The sequence below is a fragment of the Phyllostomus discolor genome, chromosome 6 (genome assembly GCF_004126475.2).
Source record: "Phyllostomus discolor isolate MPI-MPIP mPhyDis1 chromosome 6, mPhyDis1.pri.v3, whole genome shotgun sequence".
NCBI classification, from domain to species: Eukaryota; Metazoa; Chordata; class Mammalia; order Chiroptera; family Phyllostomidae; genus Phyllostomus; species Phyllostomus discolor.
In genome coordinates this window covers 121,232,432-121,257,870 of record NC_040908.2, presented here as the reverse complement: position 1 = coordinate 121,257,870, position 25,439 = coordinate 121,232,432, and the positions used below count along the sequence as shown (strand labels likewise).

The following is a 25,439-nucleotide window of genomic DNA, read 5'->3' as shown; positions in this document are numbered from 1 at the left end:
TTTGCCAATCCTTGATTAAGGGGAAAATTATTCAGCTAGGTGTACTTTCTTTTTAGCTCTTATTTGTCCTTCCTTGCTTTCAGATTAGCCGCTTTACTACATATTAATGCCTTCACCTGAGATGTAAAAGAAATTCAGCAAAAATACAACACAACAACCAACAATGGTGGTCCTTAGGCCGCCATTTCTCCAAACTATCTGAAGACCAAAAGTGGCAAGATATTCATCCACTCCCATATTCCTGAGAAGAAAATCCTAAGAGAGCCCTAGACTGTTGGCCCATTACCTATGTCAATACAAAAACCTACTCCTGACCTAAGACAGTTAATTCAAAAGTAGTTGGGAGGAGGGGTTACAATGGTTTCTAAGGAGTTCCTTACTCCCAATTTGTCTGGAGCAACTGGAATTCCAGCTACATCTTCCACACTCTAACCCAAACACATTGCTTGTTCTTTTATGGACGACACTAGGAGTGCATCAGAAATGGGTCGCTGTGGCAAACAGGGCAAAACAGGAATGTGGCAAAAGCCATAGTACTGGTAACCAATATCCTATTTTTTTGCTGGCAAAGACCACCTCTACAAGAAGATAATCACATTCCCAGACTCCTTTGCAGCTAGGTATGCACAAGCATGTAAAGCAAACTCAGCCAATGAGATATAAGGGATAACTGGGATAACTTCTGTCAGAAACTGTCTTCCCTAATAGAAGGAAAGAAGAATGGAAATGATCGTGCTTGGAGTTGCTGAACTCATGCAGCAACCATGAGGAGAATCATTACCAACACAGACAAAGATGGAATGTAACACCCTGGCTGGTGTGGCTCAGTGGGTTGGGCATCGTCCCGCAAACCAAAAGGTTGCGAGTTTGATTCCTGGTCAGGGCATGTGCCTGAGTTGCAGGACAGTTCCCAGGTTGGAGGCATGCAAGAGGAAACCAATCAATCAATATTTCTTTCCTTCTCTTTCTCCCTCCCATCCCCTCCCTCCAAAAGAGATAAATAAAATATTTAAAAAAATAAAAAGATGGAAGTTACCTAGGACTGCTGAACTTAGTAAAAATAATTCTTTTTTTTTAAAGATTCTTTTTTTTAAAGATTTTACTTATTTATTTTTAGAGAGGGAAAGGAGAGAGAAAGAGAGAGAAACATCAATGTGCGGTTGCTGGGGACCATGGCCTGCAACCTAGGCATGTGCCCTGATTGGGAACCGAACCTGCGATGCCCTGTTTGCAGTCTGTGCTCAATCCACTGAGCCACGCCAGCCAGGGCTAAAGATTCTTCTTTTAAAAAAGATTTTATTTATTTATTTTTGAGAGAAAGGACAGGAAGGAGAAAGAGAAGGAGAGAAACATCAGTATGTGGCTGCCTTTCGTGCACTCCCAACTGGGGACCTAGCCTGCAGCCCAGGCACGTGCCCTGACTGGGAACTGAACCAGTGACCCTTCGATTCACAGGCCTGTGCTCACTCCACTGAGCCACACCAGCCAGGGCAAGAAAATTCTTTAGAATTACTTGAACAGTTTATCTTTGAGGTCCCTTACATTTTTTAATCCACAAGTTAACTCTTTAAGGGATAAATAAGTCACAGACCATAATTTCTAAATTGATGTTCTCAATTACTTAACAATATCACTGTCCACATGCCATTACTGAGCATCTATTACATTCCACACACTATGCAAGACGGTTTTCATATCCATTACTATGTTTAATTATCCAAACAATCCTGTAAGGTATTATAATTAATTACCACTTTACAGACGAGAAACATCTGTGCAGATGAGGCTTGGAGGAGTTTAGGTGACTTGTGGTGACTTGTGGCCAAAGTCACGCAGTTAACGGGAGACTGAGAACTAACTAGTTTGTTTCAGTGTATCCCAGCCACCCAGCCACACGCCCCGCCTTTGCCGCCCCTGGCACTTGTGCACCTGGGTGTGGCTGAAAAGACCAAGGCAAGGAGAAGTGCACACAAAATTCTTCCACATCTCTATTCTCAACCCAAGTAGTGGGAAACTTCCATTATGACTCCCTAGTTTAATTTCATCCGGCTCATGAAAATATCCTCCATTCAAGCCTTTAAGTCATGAAACAACTTCTTCTCACAGTGGGCTGCAATGGCTGTCCCATTCAGAACCAAATCTTCAAATTTTAGGAGTACATAAAGATCTATGAACAATGGTTTATGAGCTCCTAAATCATTAAATAGCAATAGAAAGAGGTATTATTAAAACCCTGACTCTTTCAATTCAAGTACGCAATGGTCTGTGACAAAAGGTTTTATTAGCTAGACCCTCGCACACGGGGATTTCCCTCTCTCTCCCTCTGCCCGGTTGTGGCTCCCGTGCTCAGCCCCCTCCACACCGGACCACAGTGGGAAAAGGTACGTTTAAGTTTGAAATTCGTTTAGTTCATTGAAGTTCCACATTATCTGTTAATTTTAAAATCAGGCAATGCTTTTTTTCCTCTCTCTCAAAGAAACATTTATAGTACTACTTGATCTTTTTTTTTGTAACTCTGTTTTTAAAAAATTCTCCATCTCATGGTTTACATCACTTTTAAGTTCTAATTTGAAAGAACACTAGATTGAGAAGCAATGATGATTGCTGAATAAATGAAAAAAGACCAGAGTCCAGTACCTCATCTGCTGCTTCCAGTCCTCACCGTCTCTAACACACCACTGACTGCAAGGCATGTGATGCTCTACCACGGGAAAATGCTGCCCAGATCACAGGTTCGATTCCCAGCTGGGGCACATATAGGAGGCAACCAAATGATGTCTCTCTCTGTCTCTGTTTCTCTCTCTCTCTCTCTTTTTTTCTCCTCTCCCTCTTCAATAAATACATCCTCAGGTGAGGATTAAAAATAAAAAACATGCCACCAATTAAATTGATAGAATGCCCTAGCACTAACAATTTTTATGTATGCTCATTAAAAGATCTCTTTTAAACTCAGATTTTTAGCTTGTATTACTCTTGTGCCTAATTTTAAAAAGAGAAACAAAATAAATCAGTGCGTAAACGGGTCACATTGGAGCTGAACACTTCTGAATCAAAATCTGAGTCACCACCAGCACCCATGTTTTCCACACAATATCATGCTTTGGGCCACCAAATGCCCAAGTGACCCGAGATTTCTATTCTGATGATTATCTCTGGGATTTTCCTCCAAGCTTGCTGACACCTATTCCGTAAGTTCTATGCGTGAAGAGACAAGGGCAACTGTACCATGGACGAAAGCAACTGTAAGAAGTTTCTGGATTTCAGAAGTATAAGAATGTAAAAACAGTGCTTCTCTTAGAATTAATGAAACAATAACTTCCTTTGTTACCTTGAATAAGACAACACCCTTCTCGGCCTTAAATTTCCACTAACAATAGTAGCTACCAATGCTGAATACCTACCACACTGGGCATTTCACATATCTCATTTAACTCTTGAGAAAAGCAAAACTGTAGGTATGAACTTTGTTTTACATGCATGAACTATGAGACTCAGAGAACTTCAGTAACTCGTCAAAAATTACCCAGCTAATAAATGGCAGAGCTGCGTTTCAATCTCTGGTCTACTTTCAAAGTCCTTATTTTTCCCACCACTTCAGCAGTTCTCAAAATTTAGTACATGTAAAAATCACCACAGGTGATTCCTCCACAGAGCAGAAAAAATACTGCAAATACTGCATATATTTGCAAATCATAAAGCTGATTATATGTGGTATAATATATATGTATTTACATATATATATCTTACAACTCAATAAGAACAAATAATTCAATTTAAAAATGGGCAAAGGATGTGAATAGACATTTCTTCTAAGAAGATCTACAAATGGCCAACAAGTACATGAAAAAAAGCTAAAAACCCTAAGCTCTGAGAGAAATACTAATCAAAGCCACAATATGATACCATGTCACACACACTAGAATAGCTATAATCAATAGACACACAACAAGCATTGGCAAAGATGCAGAGAAACTGAACTTAAAACATTATTGCTAATGGGAATATAAAATGGTACAGCCACTTTGGAAAACAGTTTGAAAGTTCCTCACAAGGTTAAACATAGTTGCCACATGACCCAGCAATCTCACTGCTAGGTATACACCCAAGATAAATAAAAACAGGCCACAAAAAAGTATGTACATGACCATTCAAAACAGCATTATTAATGACAGCCAAATAGTCCATCAATTAATTAACAGATTAATAAACTGTGGTATAGACCTACAATGAAATATTATTTAGCAATAGAAATGAATGAAGTACTGAAGTTATAACATGGATGAACCTTGAAAACAATATCCTAAGTACAAGCCAGTCACAAAAGACCACATACTGTATGATTCCATTTATATAGATTCCATTTCTGTAGAGAGAGAAAGTAGTTGCTTAAGTCTGAAGAAGGTGATAAGAAGTGACAGCTATTATGTACCAAGTTTCTTTTAGGTGGGACAAAAATGTTCTGATGTTAAAGCGTGGTGATGGTTGTACAAACCCATGAATATATTATTAAAAAACTTTAAATGGGTTAATTGTATGGTATGTGAATTTATCTCAGTAAACCTATTTTTTAAAATTCCTCTACACCAGCCTGGCTGGTGTGGCTCAGTAGATTGAGTTTGGTTTGCCGGACTGTGAACCAAAGGGTTGCCAGTTCAGTTCCCGGTCAGGGCACATGCCTGGGTTGTGGGCTGGGTCCCCAGTTGGGGATGTGCGAGAGGCAACCCCGCATCGATGCTTCTCTCCCTCTCTCCCTTCTCCTCTCTCTGAGAATAAATAAATAAATCTTTTTAAAAAATTCCTCTCTACCAGACTACCTCTAAGGTTCCTTTCTAGACATGAAAGTCTCAGAGCATCTATAAACAGACTTCAGAGCCAATTTCCAGTTGACTCCCGTGAACCTACAGTTTAGAGAAAGCATCATATAGAACGGTAATTCCTCACTTGAGGTGGCCAGACCTCCAGGTGTCAACGAAGGAAGGACAGGTGCTTCTTGAGTCAGTTTCAGCTTTTCAGAACATCCGAGGGAAACCATACACTCTGCCCTCTCTGAGGTAAAGTTTTAAGTGTCTTTGCCTTTGGCTGGTTTCATGTTAGCAGTTTTAAAATACTGATTCAAAGCTGATTGACAGCTTAATGTATGAGAAGTTAAAAAAGACATAAAAGCTATTAGCTTTTAAAACGTACTTTTTGATAAGCAAAAATGTTTCAAAAAATGGGGTCCATGACAAGTTCCTTGGTTAAAAGGTTGGGAAATACAGATAATTACACTTGCCTACAAATTCCGGGAAATATGTCAGGGTCTTCCTCAGTACGCTTCACTTCATCTCACTGTGCCTCAGTTTCTATTTTCATCTATAAAAATCAACAAATGTGATAGTATCCACCTAACTCTAAAACACCATGGTTTTTCCATACTATATAATTACACCCTAAACATGTCTGCTAAAAAGATAGTTCTTCACAAGGTGGGTGCTGGCAAAGAACTTTCTTTCCTGACTACTTAGCACATCATAGTAATAAACAATACTAAATACATAGTACTAATAAACAGTAATAGGCTATGGATTTAGAAACTTACTTATGAGTGGCCTTAGAAAGCAAAGAGGGGAAAAAAATAATAAATTAAAAAGAGCAAAGTGTGCTTGCCTACTGCTGACAGCAAAAGTCAACAGGAAACACTAGAATGCAGTGTCGCCAAAGCATGGAATGTCCCTGATTAACAACCAATGAGTTATCTCTCTTCCCACTACTTTACTCCCAACACACCAGCTTCCAAGCGAGTCCCTGAAACGAGTGAACTGGAGGGGAAGAGAGCAAAGGAAAAAAACTGCATCGTAATTGGTTTCCTCCCTTCGAAATTCCAGAAGATGACCAGAGGGGAAAGGGGAAGGAACTACCAAGCATAAAATTTTCCTATTTACAGTTTAACTTGCTGTGGCCTCTTTAAAAACTTGTTTTAAAGTCATAAAAACTTTTCTACTACTAATTTCTTTATATTAAGAATAAAAAAGCTATTTGCACCTTTTTGAGTGAATTCATGCTAACTTAAACTGGGTATAACACTGTTGGGGGGGGCAGGGTTAAAAGGAGCGCCATCCATGGGGTTTGAGGGAGAAGGGTGGCAGAAGCCTCGAAAAAGGAAAAGCAGGTAAGATCCTTTACAACATAACACATCTAAAAACCCCAGTTCAGAGATTTCTAATGAATTTTTAAAAGGTCATTCCACTAGCTAGAACAGACTGGAAAAGCCAAGCCATCTCCCTCCTCAAGCAACTAATATCATGAATACCAAGAGTAGGCAATTTTCAACTTCCAATTCAGTCATCATTGAAAAAAAAAGAAGGCAAATCAGAAATCTAAACTCATTTTAGTAAGTAGTATAGTGTTCTGCTCACAACTATATAGGAGTGAAGGAATTCATTCTGTTAATTTAATACAGAAAAAAACGCATTGACTCCTTCAGAAGCATAAAGAATCCATTAATCCTCGGAGCATCAACAATCTCTGTATCTACACATTATGCATGAGTACACATATACTCTACATCTAGTAGCACAGTCCATTTTAAAGTACCCACGTGAATCAAAGCATAACACAAGCTCAACAGACACCGCGATAGCCCCTACAAATAAGGCTTAAAAGTATCTCACCTAAAAACAAACATGGTGCAGTTAAATATAACAATTTAACAATTCTACCAGCCCAAATAAAGAGTAAAAAGATACAAAAACCAGTAACTTTGACCCTGACTTCAAGGAATTCACGTGAGGAGGAAAGTCAGAAACGCGTGCAAAATCAAAATTCTCTGAGGTCACAGAGAACAACAAACTCACTCACCTAACGATAACCAGAATTTGTCAGGTGAAAAAGTGGGAGGAAGAGTCTCAACGGGCAACGAGAACAGCGCAACAAAGGCACGAACGCAGAGAACACTATTAGACAGCCAGAAATCCTGAGGGGCCAGGGCAGGGGGATTAAGGAGGAAGGATGCACGGCATGAAATGGCAGTAATTAAGTCAGGAAAGGAAGCTTGCAGCTGGGTTGCAGAGGTGTTTGGTCTTTATCCAGAAAGTCAGAGAGAACCTGATATAAGCAATGTTTTTCAAAAGCTAACTGGTGACAATGCAGAAGACAGGCTTAAAAGCGGGGGTGGGAGGTTGGAAGATACGAGAACACATCGGCAACATTTAGGGTATAACTGCAATAATGCAAGTAAAATGTGATGGGTCAGCAATGACAACAACAACTAGAACCAGCAGCAGGAGCAACGACCTACATGAATTTAACAGTGATTGTGTGTCCATACATTTGATCATAAGGTCCCTTACCAGGGCACAGGCAATGAAAGAATGCAAGCAAGAAGTCTATTAAGATAATCAACAGAACTTAATAATCATTCACCATACAAAACCCAAAGAATATCTTCATTTACACACTAATTTTACCTTCCTAAACTGCTTCTGAAAACCTTTTAGTTTCTTCATCTTGAGATGTCTACTAAAACAGATGTTAAAAACTTAGTTCACTTACTAGATGTTAAAAACTTTAAATTTCAACCATATTAAGAGTTTCAGTTATCCTACCGGGGTTATTTAAGACTAAAATTTCCCTGTGACCACAAGAAAAAGAAAAGAAACAAATACTGGATTAAAAAAAAAGAAAAAACAATAATCTTGGTACATCCAGAACTGGATGAGACTAAATTTATATGCCTTAGTTAGAAACCCTGAGCTCTAGCTGGTGTGGCTCAGTGCATTCAGCACTGACCTGTGAACCAAAAGGTTGCCAGTTCAATTCCCAGTCAGGCCATATGCCTGGGTTTCGGGCCAGGTCCTCAGGTACGGGGCATGCAAGAGGCAATCAATCCATGTTTCTCTCCCTCTCTTCCTCCCTTCCTTCCCCTCTAAAAAATAAACAAGTAAAATCTCAAAAGGGGAAAAAAGAAAGAAACCCTGTAAATACAGGTATACAGTAGAAATACTCATAAATAAATTAAATATTGGGGGGAGAGGAACTCTTTAAACAATTCAGCTATGAACAATTGGCTACAAACAATTCAGCTATCCAAATACATATACATTTATTGTAGCAACATATAGTTAATATCTTTCATAATGCCAGCATGAAGTTGTACACCACTGGAAGAAAAGGAAACTGAGAGGTTTACAGACCCAATTCCAATTTGATAAACATATTACTAAAGAAAGTAAGAATTTCAGCCACTCAGCTTCAACATGCAAATCATCTTCTATTCTTTACCAAAGTATGTTTGTGAAGCTGTCAGTGTGTAGTATAGGACTGTGAAATAAAATAGTCATGTTTCTTTCAACAAAATGAGTTATGCTTCCCTCTGGAAAGAAATAAAAACACTGATTTTCACAATGCTGGCACAATGTTGCATCTATCAGATTCAAAGTTACCTTGATTATAAATACAGGTAACTTTAATCACAAAATAGGACAAACACATTCCCTACTAAATTTAGTGTTCAAAGACAAAGTAGTATTTGTTATGTTCTAACAAATATCGCTGGTATCTAATCATCCGAGGCTGACCCGCTCACCCCCAGACATTAACCATTAACCAGAGGCGTTGGCTTAAAAATCCACGTGAAATCCTTAAGGTCAATAAATGTTACAATTCAGTAGAAAGATGATTTAAATAAGAATTTCTGCTTCAATGATTATATTGTGACAGATAAACTTTTAAGACCCTTGTTTCTTCATAATAGCATGCGCATGTCAGAGCTTCCCCCGTTAAAAGAAACAAGTTTGTATTGTGTTAGTTCCAGTTATAACTCCTAACTAAGTCAAAGCTCTGACAGCCTTCAAGCAGGAAATCCAAAAGGAAATTCCATCATCAGTTCCTGGGGCTTGGGAACTAAAAGGTTCTTTGAAACAGAGATACAGAAATTCTCAAATAATTCACTGTAACCTTACCTCATATCTTCAAGCAAATCACATTCTGCTTGGTGTTTGGCTTGAAGTTTTGTCATCTGCTCAACTTGAATGTTTTTCAGTTCTTGTGTAACTTTCACCTAAAACATACCATACATTTATGAATGCCTTAACGCAACTTTAACAAAAACAAAAATAACCCCACTACTTTAATGAAAATACTAAATACTTATCAGAATATGTACCTCTTGCTCACCTCCCTGTCCAGAAAATATTAGCCACCTAATTTTGTTTGTTGAAGATACTGTATTTAATGGAAAAAAAATAACCTGAAACAGAGGCTAAATATAAATCCACGTAGAGATTACAGATTACAGAGGTGTAAAATAAACCGCAAATCATTCCATTCCATGCACAAGCTCAGTACTATCTAGGTCTCCTTAAAGTTTTGAAAGAGTCTGTCTTCTATTTTTCCCAAAAAGGATTCGAAGTCAATAACCACTGGGAGAGGTGAACAGAGTGGAGCCGGGAGAAGGGCGCATAAGAATGCCTAATTTCTAATAACCAAAATATATACAATAATGAAATTATATGCTTAATTGACTACATAAATGATTCCATAATGGCTGCGAGAAAGCACACCATCTCAGGATGATGCCCTCTACTCGCTGACAGCACATCAAATCACAAATCTTTCTCATATAGGAGAAAGCAAAAGTGACCTTCTAGCATATGCAGTGCTTTTAAACCACCCTAGCAAGCCGGTTCCCGTGGCGGCTCCACTTCAAACAGCGAGAACAGCAAATGCAAGCTGGCCAGTGCCTCGCCCGCCAGGCCAGCACCCCAGGGTTCCAGGTCCACTGGGCCTGGAATCCCCTCCGCCGAAGCGTGGCTACCGGAGGGGTGGGGATACGTGTGTGAAAGAAAAAAGACTCATAACTGGAGAAACCCAGATTAAAAAAGAAAAGGAAGCAGACACGAGTGAGGCTTTCAGCAAATGTTTGCCCACGAGGAGAGGACAGAAACAGCCTCCTCCATTCAGAGCCCAGAGGAGACACTCAGTAACCATCTGCAGGATTAAAAAGACAAGGACACAGCCTCAGCCCCTGGGAAAGCTGGAAAAGAGGGCAGTGAAGCAGTTCTCGAAGAGGCGCAGCGGGTAAGCTGCTGACAAGCCCGGAGCACCGGTCACTCCCACCCCAAGCCCGGATCGCAATGCACACGCCACACACTGCCGGGTTCTCGCTCTCCCTGGGGCAGTACCACCGCCTCCTAGCCCTCTACCCGGAGGAACTGGACAAGAAGGGGGTGAAAAGGGCAATGCTTAATTGCTTGTTTTCCCCTAGGATGGGGCGGAGAGGGGGCGACTATTCCAACTTCTTTTCGGCCCGCCCCGTGGGAAAAGCAGGCCAAATCTTAAAGCTAAGCTGGAAACAAATTCCCTGCAAATGTGCAAGCGGGCGAGGGTGGCAACAAGCGGCTGGAGGGCTCAAACCTGGTGCAGACTAAACAATCACACAAGCACAAGGCTCCGCAAAGCTGCAGGGGCTCCCCCGCCTCCCCTCGATGCAGCCCCGAGAATGCACTTTGCAGCTAGCAGCACTGCCATGCGCGCGCGCACACACACGAGCACCCGAAACTCTTGTGAAATGTCGATGGTCTCCCGCGCGGTTGGGGGGACGAACACTGGCCGCCCCTCCGTCGGAAAGGCACCTCACCCCGCCTGGAACCGGCAGCAACTCGGTGACAAGCCAGAAGCTACAGCGGTCACGGCCCGTTGCAGAAAGGGGGAGGGGGCGCAGCGGTCGCCCTAGCCGCGTTCCTTGGACGCATCCCCCCCAAAGCCCCAAAGCTTCCCTCTGTACCCTCACCTTCCTCGGTGGCGGCTGCATGATGCTGAAGGGACATCAATCCTCCCCCGACGGCGGCGTTAGGTAGGACAAGAGAAAGGAGAAGGGCCGAGAAGAGGGACTGGCCCAGCAAGTGTGTGTGTGTGTGTGTGTGTGTGTGTGAGAAAGGAGAGCTAGAGAACGAGGACCTGCCCAGAAGTGAGCAAGGCCAGCGGGCTGCAGGGGAACCCGGGTCGCGGGCGAGAGTGAAGAGGAGGAGGAGCGCGGAGAAGGCCTGGGGCTCTAGCGGCCCGGGAGGTGTGTGAGCAAAGGAGGCGGAGACCACGAGGGGGCGGGGGCCCAGGAGCTGAGGCGCAGGGTCTCCCAGCTCGCTGAACAGCTCTCGAGGAGGAGCAGCCGCGTCGCCGGCTCCCCGCCCTCCGCCGGCTCCGGGGCTCCTCGCAGACGACGTCCCCCTCCGCCCCAACTCCGGCAGCCCGGCCCTCGCTGGGCCCGACGCCCCCGCCCAGCGCGGGGAGGTGGAAGGCGGCGCCGCGCTCTGGGCTTGGGCTCCTCCACTCAGGCCGCGGGAATTTCCGGCCCCACCGCGCGGCGCAGCGCCGCACTCCGGCGGCAGAGGGGACAGCTGAGGCTAGAGCTGGGTTCCCGGGGCCGGGCCAGGCTGCCAGGAGGGAGCGTGGACGCAGCTCGGGGCTCCGTATCGTGGCAGAGACAGGGGAAACTAACGGATCGGTGGGCGAATAGGAGGGACAGAAACGCTAGCATCGCACGAAAATTCCCCCATCCTACCCTACAGTGGCACGTTCCAAACGCCTCCAGTCCACCCTCCCCCATACTGGGAGCCGGCCGGGGGCTTCCCGCGCGCTTTCCCGCCTGCCCGCCGCAGCGCGCGTCTCCGAACGGGGGCGCGCTCGTGGGCGGGAGAGGGCTCTGCGCCGACGCAAGCGCACGAGATTCCGCTGCCTCCTGGCTTTTGCAGCTGCACTGTTTGGAATGGGGCGACGTGGACGCCTGCAGTGAAGTTTTTACAATGAGAAGGGGGCAATATTCCTGTGGCAGTAGGAGAGTTCAGTGTTTTGCCGCTTCTCGGTCCTCCAACACCCCTCTCTTCAGAGCCGATGGCCCGGGTAGGTAGGCACGAAGGGAGCGAGCATGAACAAGTCCTTCCGCAGCCGGCCGCAGGTGCCTGTTACGAGGTGGGGAGTCTAGTTGCCATGTAAAAAGAAAAACGGCTCTGTGCTACAGGGCATTCAAGTCAGAGAGCGTGGACTCTGTGCGGGAAGGGAACAGTGAGGTTGAGGTCAGGGCCCCTATTTCACAGATGGGGAGATTATGGCCCATAGAGAACTGAGGACTTTCTGAAGGTCAAACAGTAGGACTAGAATCTCTGGGTCGCGAAGGGTTCTTTGGGTTATAATGAAACACATGCAGATGATAACTAAGAGGAAAAGTAGAGGAGGCTGCAGGGACAAAGAAAACCCTTGTCTGGGAATCAAGACCTCTGGTGCTAGACTATCTGCCTGCCTCTAACTGGCTAGGTGAGGTCAGGCTTCCTCATCTGTCAATTAGGATGCTCATGCAGGCACTCTGCTCCCCTCCCTCCGCTCCCCACGCCTGAACACACACAACCTTCCTGCTCTGTCCAGACCATCTGAGGGTAGGGAGTATCAGCTTTCCTTGCGGTACTTAGAAGAATGAAAATACCGCTTCTGCAGCCACAGTCTGTGTGGAGGGAGAACTGGATTGCCCCATAGTTTTATCAGAAGTTGGCATCCCAGACACCTCTTCTCAGAATTGTGTAGTCAGGCAAAACAGGAAAGTGAGTCCTGGAGAGACCCAAGTAATTTGCTGAAATTTACAGGGCCAAGAATTGGGAAGATGGAACCTGAGCTTCGGTTGTTTACATTGAGTTAGCCTAGATTCTTGTGCCGGAAGGTGATACAATCAGTTATGCTTGAGTCAGATTTAATCTAGAGCTGTGTACAGACTAGGAGTCCAGGCTTGACATTTCTAACTTTCTTGAAGCCATTTAAAAGTCAGCACTCACCAGAGTCCTCAGTTACTATCAGGGAAGGCCTGGGGCAAGGGAAGGGAATAAATATGTGGGTGGAGACCAGCTTCCTGGAGCTGTGGGTCAACAGCTAGAGCCCAGGGCCAGAACGAAAGTAGCCAGGCTAGGGTCCAGTCTTAGCTCCACTACTTATTCATTGTTGAGACCTTGAGCTAGTCAGTTCCCCTCTTCTAGCCTTTATTTTCTCATTCATAAAATAAGGATATAATACCAGCCATGCCAGCTTGTTGGTTAAATAGAATTTCTCCTACCATAGAACCTGGCACATAGTGCTCAGCAAGTGCTCACTGATTCATCATTCATTCAAAAATGTTTGCTAAGGCCCTGCTTTGTGCCAAACCTTGTACTAGACCCTGGGGATGCAGGAGTAAGCAAGACAGTATCAGCCTAGGCCTTTGGCCAAGGCTGAGTTCCAGACCAACCATTTCATGAATGACACTGAGCTAGTTGGAGAGGGCTGGGGGGAGGGACATTAACAGTGTTTTCCCAGTTGTAGTGTCCCACACAGAGAAGGTGCTTGGCAAAGATTGGCTGAATCCTAGTCCAGGGTGTATCTGGTCTTGCCCAGAGACTATCCTCCCTTCACCCCCCTCCTCTGGGAACAAGCACTGGGGGCATAAATGTGCTGAGTGTTGGGAGACTTGGGATCCAGCCTCTACCACTGACCTGCTGGGCCTTCTCTGGGACTTGGTCCCAACTGCAGAATAAGGTAAGTGAATGAGCCTGGCACTTAGTAAGCTCTTCACAGATTAAGTCAAATCCTGGGGCTTCACTTTATGAATTTAGGAGAGCCACCCAATTTGCCATTATTCTGAAACCAGGACTGGCATTGACTTTCTGGAATGATTTCCTTTGAAGATGTTATAAAAAGGTAAGGGACAAGGCCAGATGGACTTACCTACTAACTGCTTTTTCAAAACTAAGAGTTAAAAATATGTATTTTGAAGCCCTGGCTGGCGTAGCTCAGTGGATTGAGCGCGGGCTGGGAACCAAAGTGTCCCAGGTTCGATTCCCAGCCAGGGTACATTCCTGGGGTTGCAGGCCATAACCCCCAGCAACCGCACATTGATGTTTCTGTTTCTCTCTCTCTCCCCCTCTCTCTCTCTCTCCCTCCCTTCCTCCCTCCCTCCCCTCTCTAAAAATAAATAAATAAATAAATATGTATTTTGATATTTACCAAGTGCCTTTTCCAAACCCCAAACTTGCATGTTATTTTTTCAAGCTAATCTTCACTATAATCCTATAAATAGTATTATTTCTTCACTTTATGCATGGGGAACTGAAGACCGTGAAAATAAGTGACTTTCCCTGAATTGATGAATTTAGGACCAGAACTCAGTTCTCCTGTTTGCCTCTTTGGGAAATGTTCAAAGGAATCAGGAGAGTTCACCCAGGAACAAGCAGACTTGGGAGGATAAAATCCATATGTTCTAAACTCACAGGGATGAAGAAACGGGGTTCTGTGATTTGTGCAGGCCTGATTCAAAGTTTATCCCCTGGAACCAGGCTGGCCACTTCCAGAGCCTTGCTCTTGCAACTGGGCAAGCACGGTGTTACCAGTGAGCTCTCTTAAAATTCTCAAGGGTAGATGTCACAGAACAGCAATACACTGCGGTCCCAGAGACAGAACTGGGACAGCTCTCAGCTGCATCTAGAGAAGGAGGTTTTCCAGGCAGAGCCGCCCCTAGAGGGGATGAGCTCCCCGATCATTTGGGCTGTGCAAGCAGGTGCTGCCTCCCTTCCTTAAGGAGGCCACAGATGAGATTCTCACCCTGGGAAGAAATTAATAACAGCTACTACCATTTATGTTGCCTCTTCCACGTTCTGGGCATTGAACTAGGCATGTTATTTACATTGTTTCTAACCCTGACAGCAACCCCTCATAATATATATAGGACCCCATTTCACAGATTTCACAGACTGAGGCTCAAAAATGAAGTGACCTGCCCAAGACTACATAGTGGACGGAAGAGCCAGGGCTGGCCCCTGGTTCCCTCCGGCTCTGAAGCTGTGCTCTCCCTCCAGTGTGTGCACTGCTGTGCAGTCTCCCAGAAGGAATATGGCTGTAAGTTTAGTCATAGACAGGATTGAAAGTTGACCTGGAGCAGGTCTATGAGTGGGCATTGGAAGAGAAGCTACTCCAGTATTTCCCGGGGCTCCCACAAAAAACCAGTGTGCAGCAGCTCCTGCACATGGCGAGCGCATGAACAGCAGCCAGCCCCAGTCCAGAGTGGGCACCCATGACAGGCACTTCATCCAAAACTCCTTCCAGAGAAGGTGGCCATCATCCCATCTGCCCATATTGCACCAAAGCACCCACCCTACCCTTCCTGCAGCTGGGGTCATAGCCTACTTCCTTTCCTACTCTGTCACTATCCCCTGTTCACATTGGTACAGAAGCCAGCTAGTCCCTACCTGTGCCCCATGGAGCCTAGCTAGGGATGCTGCTGCAGACAGTGCTGTCTGTGGACCCCATTCCCACTCACCTCCCTACTACCGTAGTCACCTTTACCCCTCCACTTACATCCCACACGCACACATTACGGCCTTTGCTGCTGCCTGAGCTCATCCCCTCAACATGGTCAGTCTGGTGTGGGAGTGTGCCTGTCTCCTCCACTAGTCAGCTCTCCAACAGAGAATCACAGCCCACTGGAATGAGGCTTCAAGATCAGAAGAAGGCGGGGCTCTTCCTAGCACAGAAAGTGAGTCTGTAGCAGAACTAGACCTTGGATTCCATCCAACATCACTCAACAAGCCCCTTATTCTGGGCTCAGTCATAAGCTGGAGCTCCCAATCTCAACACATGGACCAAAGGTCACAGCAGTGAGTCAAGGGCATGCAGGGCCAGGAGAATCATTGGAACCCCACTTCCACCAGGTTGGTAGCAGGAGTCTAGGCCAGAGGTAAGTCCTTGAGAGGCAGGCACTGGGGCAGGGAATTATCTAGTCAGCTGGCACCCCTGTTGGGGAGTGTTACAACTTGGGGTGGGGATGAAAGAACAGCCAGTCCCAGGAAGTGGCAGTCACATGGTTTTGACATGAGGAGGCAGGAACCAAGGTCATAGTCCTATCTTTGCCAGGCACTTGCTGAGTGTGGCCTTTGGCACATCACAAATTCTGTCCTTCCTCCTGGGTGGGAGAGGGGTGTGCGCAGGATCAATGACATAACAGGTACATGACCTATAAAGTGCAAAGGAGCTATGTGAGCAAGTGACAGCCCGTGTATCAAACAAGGCTGAGTGCCTGGCCGCCCGCGTGGGAGGCTGACAAGGGCCTTCCCACCTGGAGCCGCACTGTGATCACAGTGCTGTGAAACCAGGACTGATGGGTGAAACAGTCGGGTTTGGGTGGAAGGGAGATATCACGGGGACTGGGGGTCAGACCACACTCGGTCGGATGTCCTGTTCCTCCCCTGCCTAGCGTTGAGTTCTTGACTGAGTCCTGAAACCTCTTTTCAACTGAGTCCCCTCATCTATAAAAGGAGAATAATGATTTTTTTGTTTGCAGGGTTGTGGTGGGAATTAGATGGGAAAGTTTATATTAAATGCCTGCAACTGTGCTGGCCCACACATGCGAGTTTCCTTTGTGCGTGCATATGCTTTTCTTCAGTTTCTCTTCATTTGTTCTGGTTTTGTTTGTTAAATTAAAAAAAAAAAATAAAACACAAAGAGAGGAATTCCCATGGGAGAAGGTTGAGCCCAACTACAGTCCTGGGGTTTGTCCCTGACTCACTGTGAGGCCCCGGGAAGTCCCAGCCCTCCATCAGCCTTTGGTTCCTCATCTGAAACTCCAGGGAGTTTCTCCAAAGCCCAGCCTGGAAGGTAGGGAGGGGGATACCATGCTGTGAGCCCTTCCATGGAGAGGACCCTCCAGGCTGAGCTGAGGGATAGGGGCCAGCCAGGGACCTGGGGAGAGAGATGGAGTGGTGGGGGAGGGGCCACAGGCCGGGGATGTGGCAGCTCTGTAACCATTATGCTCAGGCCTGTGAAGGGAGCAGGCCAGCTCAGTTTAGGGAGCCTGCTGCCTATTTTCCCACAGCCTGCCCAGTTAATGCCAAAACAAAACACACTTGCCTGCTCCCTGCCATGGAAGGGCAGCGGGCCAAAATGAGCGTCCTGAAGGGCTGGCAGATGCCCTGGCATCCTGCCTCTTCCTGGGCACCCACCCTTCCCCGTCTGCAGCACATCCACACACTCCTGTCCTGTAGCCTGGGCAAGCTAAGCCCCACCCACAGCCAAAGCTGGCCCAGAGCATGTGGGGAGGAGCTCCCCTGGGACCTGCACTCCCTTCCTCATTTTCAGCCCTCCTAAACCTCCAACACCAAAACTTGCTTGTCTTCTCCTCGACGCCGAGATGTGGTCTGATTCTCACTATGCTGCTGTGGGCAGAGCACGTGGCATCCGGAACGCTGGGCACTGCTATCAGTCACCATGGGAGGGAATTCCCTGGCTTGGGGAAACTCTTCCAGCAGAAGAGCAGGTGGTGAATCTCCCTGAAGAGACAGACGCCGCCAACACTGTAGGCAGAGCCAGTCCTGGGGTAAAAAGCAGCAAATCCACCACCCCCGCCTTCTCTCTGTTGCTTGTCTACACTGGGCACAGTAATGGTAATAGCTCATACTTTATAATATAATAGTTACTATGTGTCAGCACTTCACATAAATAATTAACCTAGTTCTTACAACAGCTTTGCTGTAGGTATTATTAGTCCCATTTTACCCTAGGGTTACGTGGCCAGTAAGTAGCAAACTGAGATTTGTACCCAATTAATCAGGCTCCAGTATTTGTGCTGCTGACTGCTAGGCTAATCTGCCACCAAAGATGGCATCCTCCATAAAACCCAGGTCCCAACTTGGGATATGGCAAGATGCTTGCCCTAGCACTGTAGAATCCAAACATTTTTTCCAGACTTGACTGAGCTGAGAGGACCACCTACAGATGCTTGTTTAAAATACAGGGCTCTCGGCCCTCCTCTGAGGACTCAGGGAGTTTGGTGTAGAAAGAGAGGAAGTACCTGCCATGTGGAAACTGTCCCCTAAATATTAAGTGAATGAATACTCTTGCCCCCACTGAGCCTCCACTCAACTTTAAAATAGGGTTACAGCTCCCTGCCCTGTGCCCTCTCCAAGCGTGGCTGTGTATTGAGCCGGTGCATGTCTCCACCAGTGTTGCTTGGGTATGAGGAGCCGTTTACCAGTGCACCAGGCTGGCTTCTAATAATAGCTGCAATAATAATAGCTAACATTTCTTGCATGCTTATGGATGACCAGGCACAGCTCTGAGGGCTTTTATTGTGTTAACCAGTTGATTCTCACAACACCCAGTTACCCTGACTTTAAGGATGTGGAAACTGAGGCTCAGAGCGGTTTAGTAACTTACTCATGATCCTGTAGTTAGTAAGAAGCAGGATTTGAACCCTGGTGGTTCTATTCCAGTGTCCAGAGGTTAGCCACTGTAGAATAATTTCTGGATGCACCCAGCCCCTCCTCTTGGGAACTGGGCTGCCACGTTTTAATCAAGCACATGGATACTGCAGCGCTGGGAGTGGGCTTTGGTCTATGGGATTCAGACACTCCCAGGAGAGGGAGAGAGAGAGCAGGAAACGCAGGCTGGGCGGGCCTGGGCCGTGTGTGGGAACATTCTGAGCGGTGAACCCCGGAGAATGAGCCTGCAGAGGCAGCCCATGCCTTGGGTGTCCCACTTGGGTGTTTGATCTAAAATGTGAAAGCGATCCTCCTTTATGGTGTTGATCGTGCTCTGTAATAGACGTGCGTATTGCCTGTTTCACCCACCCCGTCAGTGCTCCTCGTCGCCATAGAGCTCTGGGAGAATATCTTGTTTGTCACTGTGTCCCTAGCACCTGGGATGAGGCATGCTGGCTGGGTGGATTTGAAAACCTGAAGACCCAGAGGTTTACCAGCTGTGACAGCCGGGTCCCAGAACAGAAGACCCAGTGCAGCACGGTAAGGGAGGGTGTGCCTAAGGGCCGCACTGGCCTGTGTCCGTTCACATTCAGCCCTCTGTCCTCACACCCTACGCTGGGCCTTTGACCTCACGGCTGCTCCTCCCAGGGGGAGGCTTGTGAATTCACAGACCATATAGGGGACGATGGACAGGTCTGAAGGACAAGGACCTTGAACTGGGTCATGCTAACTCCAGTGCCTTTCCTCGCCGCACACTGGGCACCCAGCTTAGGGCCTTGGTGAAGAGCGTGGGTCAAGTTCGAAAGGGAGACTGACCAGTTTGAATCTTGGCTCTGCGGCTTTCTAGTTCTGTGGCCATAAATGCACAGTCTAGATGCTGAATACTTCCCAGTGTCACCCCACACTGCCCTGTGACCCTGGGCCCAGCTCTCTCTCTGGACCTCGGTTACTGAGTATATGGGATGGTTGCCCCTGAGGCCCATGTGGCTCTGTCATTCTCTAGTTCTGTAACTGTCAAGACTAGACAATGCTTTCTAGATGGCAGCAAAAAAAATATGTAAAGGTAAAACTCCGTCTTTTCTCTCTGGGGCAGCCAGGAAAACCTTCTCCAACCCAGCACTGATCACAAAGAAATGACTCGGTCAAGGCCATAGGCATCATCCAGAGCCCATCTGGGTGACAGTTTTCCAGGCATATCTGGAGACGGTTTGTCGATCTGCACCCCTTCCCTGACTCTCGGCCCTGCACCCTGCCCCAGCAGGCTGGCCCCGGTGGGCTGCATCAACACGCCCCCTTGCCAGCTGCTCTCCACTCGGGTTTGGACAATGAGAAACAACAGGAGACTGTGGCGGGGAGAAGAGGTTGGGCTGTTTCCCTTCTGCTCCCTCTCTACTTGGTGCCTTCCCTGATCCCTCCTAATCCCACTCCTGCCAGGCAGCCCTACCTCTCCCTGGGCTCCAGAAACGTGAATACTGCCCCTCCTTCAGCCCCAGCCTCTGGGTGCTGGGTGGGTGCCTCACCATCCTTTTGTTGTTCCCTGAACCTACGCACCACTCGGAACAGCAGAGTCCCATCCTGAAGTCTCCTCACTTGAACTGTTTGAGAGGAATGGCTTCCTTCCAGCCTCCTGACACATATAGGGCCCTCAACCTGGATCTCGCCTACTCAGCTCAGTCAGGTCAATACTTTCCCCAGAACAAAGAACCAACCAGCCTGGTCCGTGAACATCCTTCCCATGCCCCTGCTCTTGGGCAGTGATGTGCAATGTGGCTTCTTGGGGGGCCCCCAGGCCTGACCATGACTTGCTGTCACTCCTAAAGAACTCTCGTGGGTGGAGTCAGATGAGAAAAGGGCACCTACAGCAAGGTAACAGTGACTAGTGTGGTGAACCAAGACGACAGAACAAGACGTGCCTCGAGGCAGAGCACGGGCATGGGTACTCAGGCAGGGCAGGGGCGAGGCCAGGGAAAGCCAGGAATAGTCACTGCTCAGGGCAGGCTCCCTGCAGGGCCAGACAGGGCCTGACCAGGAACCATGGGTGCTGGATAGGTGGCGAGGAAAGGAGATAAAAGCTTATCTCAGGAGAGAGTTCAGCAAAGGGTTGGCAGAAAGAAGTGGGATCCCAGGGGGCACAAGCCAGGGGCAGGGACTTGGCGGGGCACCCAACGGTCAGTGTCTGGCTGCCCCTTGGCTTCCCTCAGGACCCGGCCCCTTGCCATGCCCTAGCCTGGAGCAGGGCTTCTACCTGAGGGCTGCCAGTCACCCCAACCCTTTCACTTCCCTAGCTAACCACACCTGCCCCACACCACAGCCGTAGCGGGGTCTAGGTTTCAATTCTCGTTTCCTCTACACCTCTGTAGGTTCTGAGAGTTTCAATTTCTTGACAGGGGTTGGGCCTGACTCTAACCTAGGTACCCTCAGTCCTCTGTCACTGCCTCCTCACCGTCATTTCTGCCTCTCCCCACCCCCAGCTCGGCTCTCTCCTAGCCTCTGCCCTCCTAGCAGTTTGGGCAGGCCCGCTAATATGCTATTTGACCACGCACTCCTCTGCTCAAGACCCTTCTATGGCTCCCCTTGCCCTGCAGATTAAGTCCTAGCTTCTTAAAGCGACATCCTAGGCCCTTCACTGCATGAGTCCTGCTGGCCGACCCGACTTCATCTTTCAGTCTCACCACGTCAGGTACCTTTGTCCCAAACACAGCCTGTATGTGCACTTTTCCAGAACTCGTCAGGTTCTTTTAGCAACTTCACACACTTCTAACATGCTGTTCCCTCTGCCTTCAGCCTTCCCCTGTTCTCTCTGCCTGATAAACTCATATTCTTCTTCCATGCCCCAGCTCAGAGCTCCTGCTCCTGGAAAGCCTTCCCCCTTCTTTCAGGTCAGAATGAGCCCACCTGCCCCTGAGCTGCTACAGCCTCATTCAGGTCCTGATGGCTGCCCTAAGCACAAGCTGATTAGACTTCCATTAGTTGTCTTCTTCTGCACTCCTCTTCCTTCCAAGTCTCTGGCCCAGCTGGACTGCTTTTTGGCTCTGTGACCTTGGGCAAGCCACTTGACCTTCTCTGGAGCTCTCTGTGAGCCCCCAGGCGGGACTAGGTGCACTCTGTGGAGAATTTTCAGTGCCTATACATCCACTGATAATCATGCTCATCCCATAATTTTTGTATCTCTCTCCCACCAGGCTGATAAGGTGGGTCCCTTATCAGCAAGGTAACTGGCCAGGTTCCTTCTTACCAAATTGTCTCTGCATCACCAGGGCCCACCATTCCAGAAAGCCTTATGGCACAGGCAAATTTAAACCAAACTCCATTTTTACACGTGGGGAAACTGGGCCCAAAGAGGCACAGAGATTTGTGCAAGGTCATGAACCAGCTGCAGGGCTCCCTGCCCTTCCCCAAGTCCCTGTGCTAGCCTATTCCCCAGGGACCTCCCCGAGCTGGGGTCAGGGCTCTGGAGCAGAGGGCAGTCCTGCCCAGGCCTCACCTGTTGCTGTCCCATGGGCTTGCAGGGTGGAAGCTGCCAGATGCCCAGACAGTTTCACTTCCCTCCTGGCTGCAGAGTGCTGAGAGCAACTGTCAGACCTCAGGCACTTCCGTTTCACTCAAAGCCTGGCTTCCTTTTCACCCCTTCCGTAGGCAGCAAGCAGAGCAAGGACCACAACCTCTGTGCCAGTTCCTGGGGAGTTTTATTTCTTTTGGGGGGACCAGCCCAGACAGCCCAGCACAGCCTTCACCCTTGGGGGTTTGTGGCAGGAAAGCCCAATTACCCAAAACCCCGGGAGACAGCAGTTTTGACCTTAACGAAACTCATCTGACCTGTATAGTTGGGAGTGAGAGGCCTCACATGAGGAAACTTCTATAGAATCATAAATCCTCAGGGCCCTTGAGGCAACCTGTTCACTTTACAGTTAGGGAGACTGAGGTCAAAACAGTGTGTTGTTCCCAGAGCAGACATGCAGTGAGGTACTCAGGGGCATTGGTTTGTAGGGATACCCGACCCTGAACTAAATGGTCTCAATCAGTGTTGCTCTCAAGTGCTTTTGTCTGTATAATGTGCCTTTGTTTTTCTGTCTCCCTTCTACCTGCCCTCCAGGCACTTCGCTCCTGCTGCGGCTGCCTCAGTGGGTGCCTACCTGCCTGCCTGCCACAGCAACTCTCGCCCCCAACCTGGCTGCCAATTAACCTTTGAAACTGTTTACAACCAGATCGCCAAGGGCACAAAACTGATGTGCAAAATATGAGTAAGTGGGCTCAGATCAAGGGCTTGAGGAACATCTTCAGGATATCCAGGGACTGTTTATGCCTAAAGTCTGGTCTCTGCGGCCCTCCCTTAACAGAGAAAATAATTTCAGGCACTCTCGATCGATCATCAGCTCCCACGCAACCCACACACACTTGGAGAGTGCCTCTGGAAGGAGGAGGACAACAGCCTGTCCCTCTGCTTCTCTCGCTTTGGTAACTTACTATCATCCCCAAGGCCAAGAAAGGCATTAAAGATCAGTAGTTCACATCCCATTTACAATTGCATCAAAAAATAAAATAAAATAAAATAAAATAAAATAAAATACCTAGGAATAAATGTAAGGAGGTAAAAGGAGGTAAAAGACCCATACTCAGGAAATTAGAAGACACTGAAGAAAGAAACTGAAGAAGATACAAGTAAATAGATGCATATACCCTGCTCACGGAGAGGGAGAATTAACATCATTAAAACATCCATACTACCCAAAGCAATCTATAGATTTGATGTAACTCCTATCAAAATACCAATGGTATTTTTCACAGAAACAGAAAAAATATTCCAAAAATTTATATGGAACCACCAAAAAATCCTGAATAGCCACAGCAATACTGAGAAAGAAGAACAAAGTTAGGGGTATCACACTACATGATATCAAACTATACTCCAAGTCTATAGTAATCAAAACAGCATGGTACTGATATAAATACAGACACATAGATCAATGGAACAGAATAGAGTCCAGAAATAAACCCACACCTTTATGGTCAATTAATAATTTATGACAAAGGAGGCAAGAATATACAATAGGGTGAAGACAGTCTATTCAATAATGTTGTTGGGAAAATTGGACAGATACATGCAAAAAAAAAAAATGAAACTAGACCACTGCCTTATACCATGTACAAGGTTAAACTCAAAATGGATTAAAGACTTAAACATAAGACTTGAAACCATGAAACTCCTAAAGAAAACATAGGCATAAAATCTCTGACATTTCTCTTAGCAATATTTTTTTCAGATATATCTCCTCAGGCAAAGGAAACTAAAGAAAAATAAACAAGTGGGACTACATAGAACTAAAATGATTTTGCACAGCAAAGGAAACCATCAACAACAACAAAAAAGACAGTCTACTGATTGGAAGAAGACATTTGTCAATGATACATGCAATAACATTAATATCCCAAATTTATAAAGAACTCACACAACTCAACACCCCAAAACACAAACAACCCAATTAAAAAATGGGCAGAGGACCTGAACAGACACTTCTCCAAAGAGGACATTTAGATGGCCAACAGACATAGGAAAAAATGCTTAAGGTCACTAATCATCAGAAAATGCAAATTAAAACCACAATGAGATATCACCTCACACCTGTCAGAAGGGCTGTCATCAGTAAATCCACAAACAAATATTGGTGAGAACGTGGAGAAAAGGGAACCCTCACACACTGCTGGTGGGGATGTAGATTGGAATGGCTGCTATGGAAAACAGTACGGAAAGCCCCCCCAAAAAATTAGACATAGAACTACCTAATGACCCTGAAATTCCACTGCTGTGTAGAAGAAACCCAAATGCTAATTCAAAAAGGATATATGCATCCCTATGTTCATCGCAGCACTATTTACAATCACCAAGATATGGAAGCAACTCAAGTACCTATCAATAATAGAGTGGATGAAAAAGGGGTGGCACAGCTCTGGCGGGCTCAGTTGGTTGGAATATCATCCCGAACACCAAGATGTTGCAGGTGTGTTTGCTGGTCAGGATGCAAGCCTAGGTGGGGGGTTGATCCCCTGTCAGAGCTCGTACCAGAGGCCACTGCACTGAGCAGTACTTCTCTCTCACTTCAAAGTCAATCTCTCTCTCTCTCTCTCCCCCCCTCACCTTCCTCTATCTCTAAAATCAATTTTTTAAATAATTTTTACGAGTTTATTTCAGCCAAACTAATGAAGTGCCAAGGAGCGCTATCTCAAATTTTCCCTCTACAGTTATTTTTTAAAGATTTTATTTATTTTAGAGGGGGAAGGGAGGGAGAAAGAGAGAGAGAGAGAGAGAAACATCAATGTGCGGTTGCTGGGGGCCATGGCCTGCAACCCAGGCATGTACCCTGACTGGGAATCGAACCTGCAATGCTTTGGTTCGCAGCCCACACTCAATCCACTGAGCTACACCAGCCAGGCCTCTAAAATCAATTTTAAAAAATATCCTTGGATGAGGATTTAAAAAAAAAAAACTGGTGGTACATCTATATAATGGAATATTACTCAGCTATAAAAATGAATGAAACCTTACCATTTGGACAGCATGAAGACAGCATGAATGGACTTAGAGGATATTATGTTAAGTGAAATAAGACAGAAAAAGACAAATACCATATGATTTCATTTATATGTGGAATCTAAAGATCAAAACAAACAAAATAGAAACAGACACATAGATGCAGAGACCAGAGTGATGGTTGCTAGGAGAGGGGGCTGGGTAAAAAAAGGCGAAGGGATTAAGAAGTACAAATTGGCCCTGGCTGGCATAGCTCAGTGGATTGAGCGCGGTCTGGGAACCAAAGTGTCCCAGGTTCAATTCCCAGCCAGGGTACATGTCTGGGTTGCAGGCCATAACCCCCAGCAACCGCACATTGATGTTTCTCTCTCTCTCTCTCTCTATCTCCCTCCCTTCCCTCTCTAAAAATAAATAAATAAAATCTTAAAAAAACATTAAAAAAAAAGAAGTACAAATTGGTAGTTTCAAAATAGTCACAGGAATGCAAAGTAGAGCACAGGGAATAGTCAGTAATATTGCAATAACTGTGTATGGTGCCAGGTGGGTACTTGGTATATTGGGGGAACCACTTTATAAAGTATATGACTGCCTGACCAGTATGTTGTACACCTGAAACTAATGCAAAATAACATTGAACATAAACCATAATTGAAAAGTAAAATTTTTAAAAAGAT

General features: G+C 46.4%; 1 protein-coding gene across 2 annotated transcripts in view; it reads right to left on the bottom strand.

The window, feature by feature from the left end:
• Positions 1 to 21,753, bottom strand: part of FCHSD2 (FCH and double SH3 domains 2) — a 228,567-nt gene extending 206,814 nt beyond the window's left edge. Inside the window, exons 1-2 of one of the 2 annotated variants that reach the window (XM_036028846.1) lie at positions 21,724 to 21,753; positions 8,940 to 9,037 (exon numbers count right to left, since the gene is read on the bottom strand). In XM_036028846.1, the coding sequence (XP_035884739.1) occupies positions 8,940 to 9,037; positions 21,724 to 21,738 (113 nt within the window). In that variant the 5' untranslated portion in view covers positions 21,739 to 21,753. Of the gene's footprint in view, positions 1 to 8,939; positions 9,038 to 10,768; positions 11,424 to 21,723 lie in introns of those variants that run through there. The other variant, XM_028516453.2, reaches the window with a different exon arrangement.
• Positions 21,754 to 25,439: the final 3,686 nt, after the last annotated feature.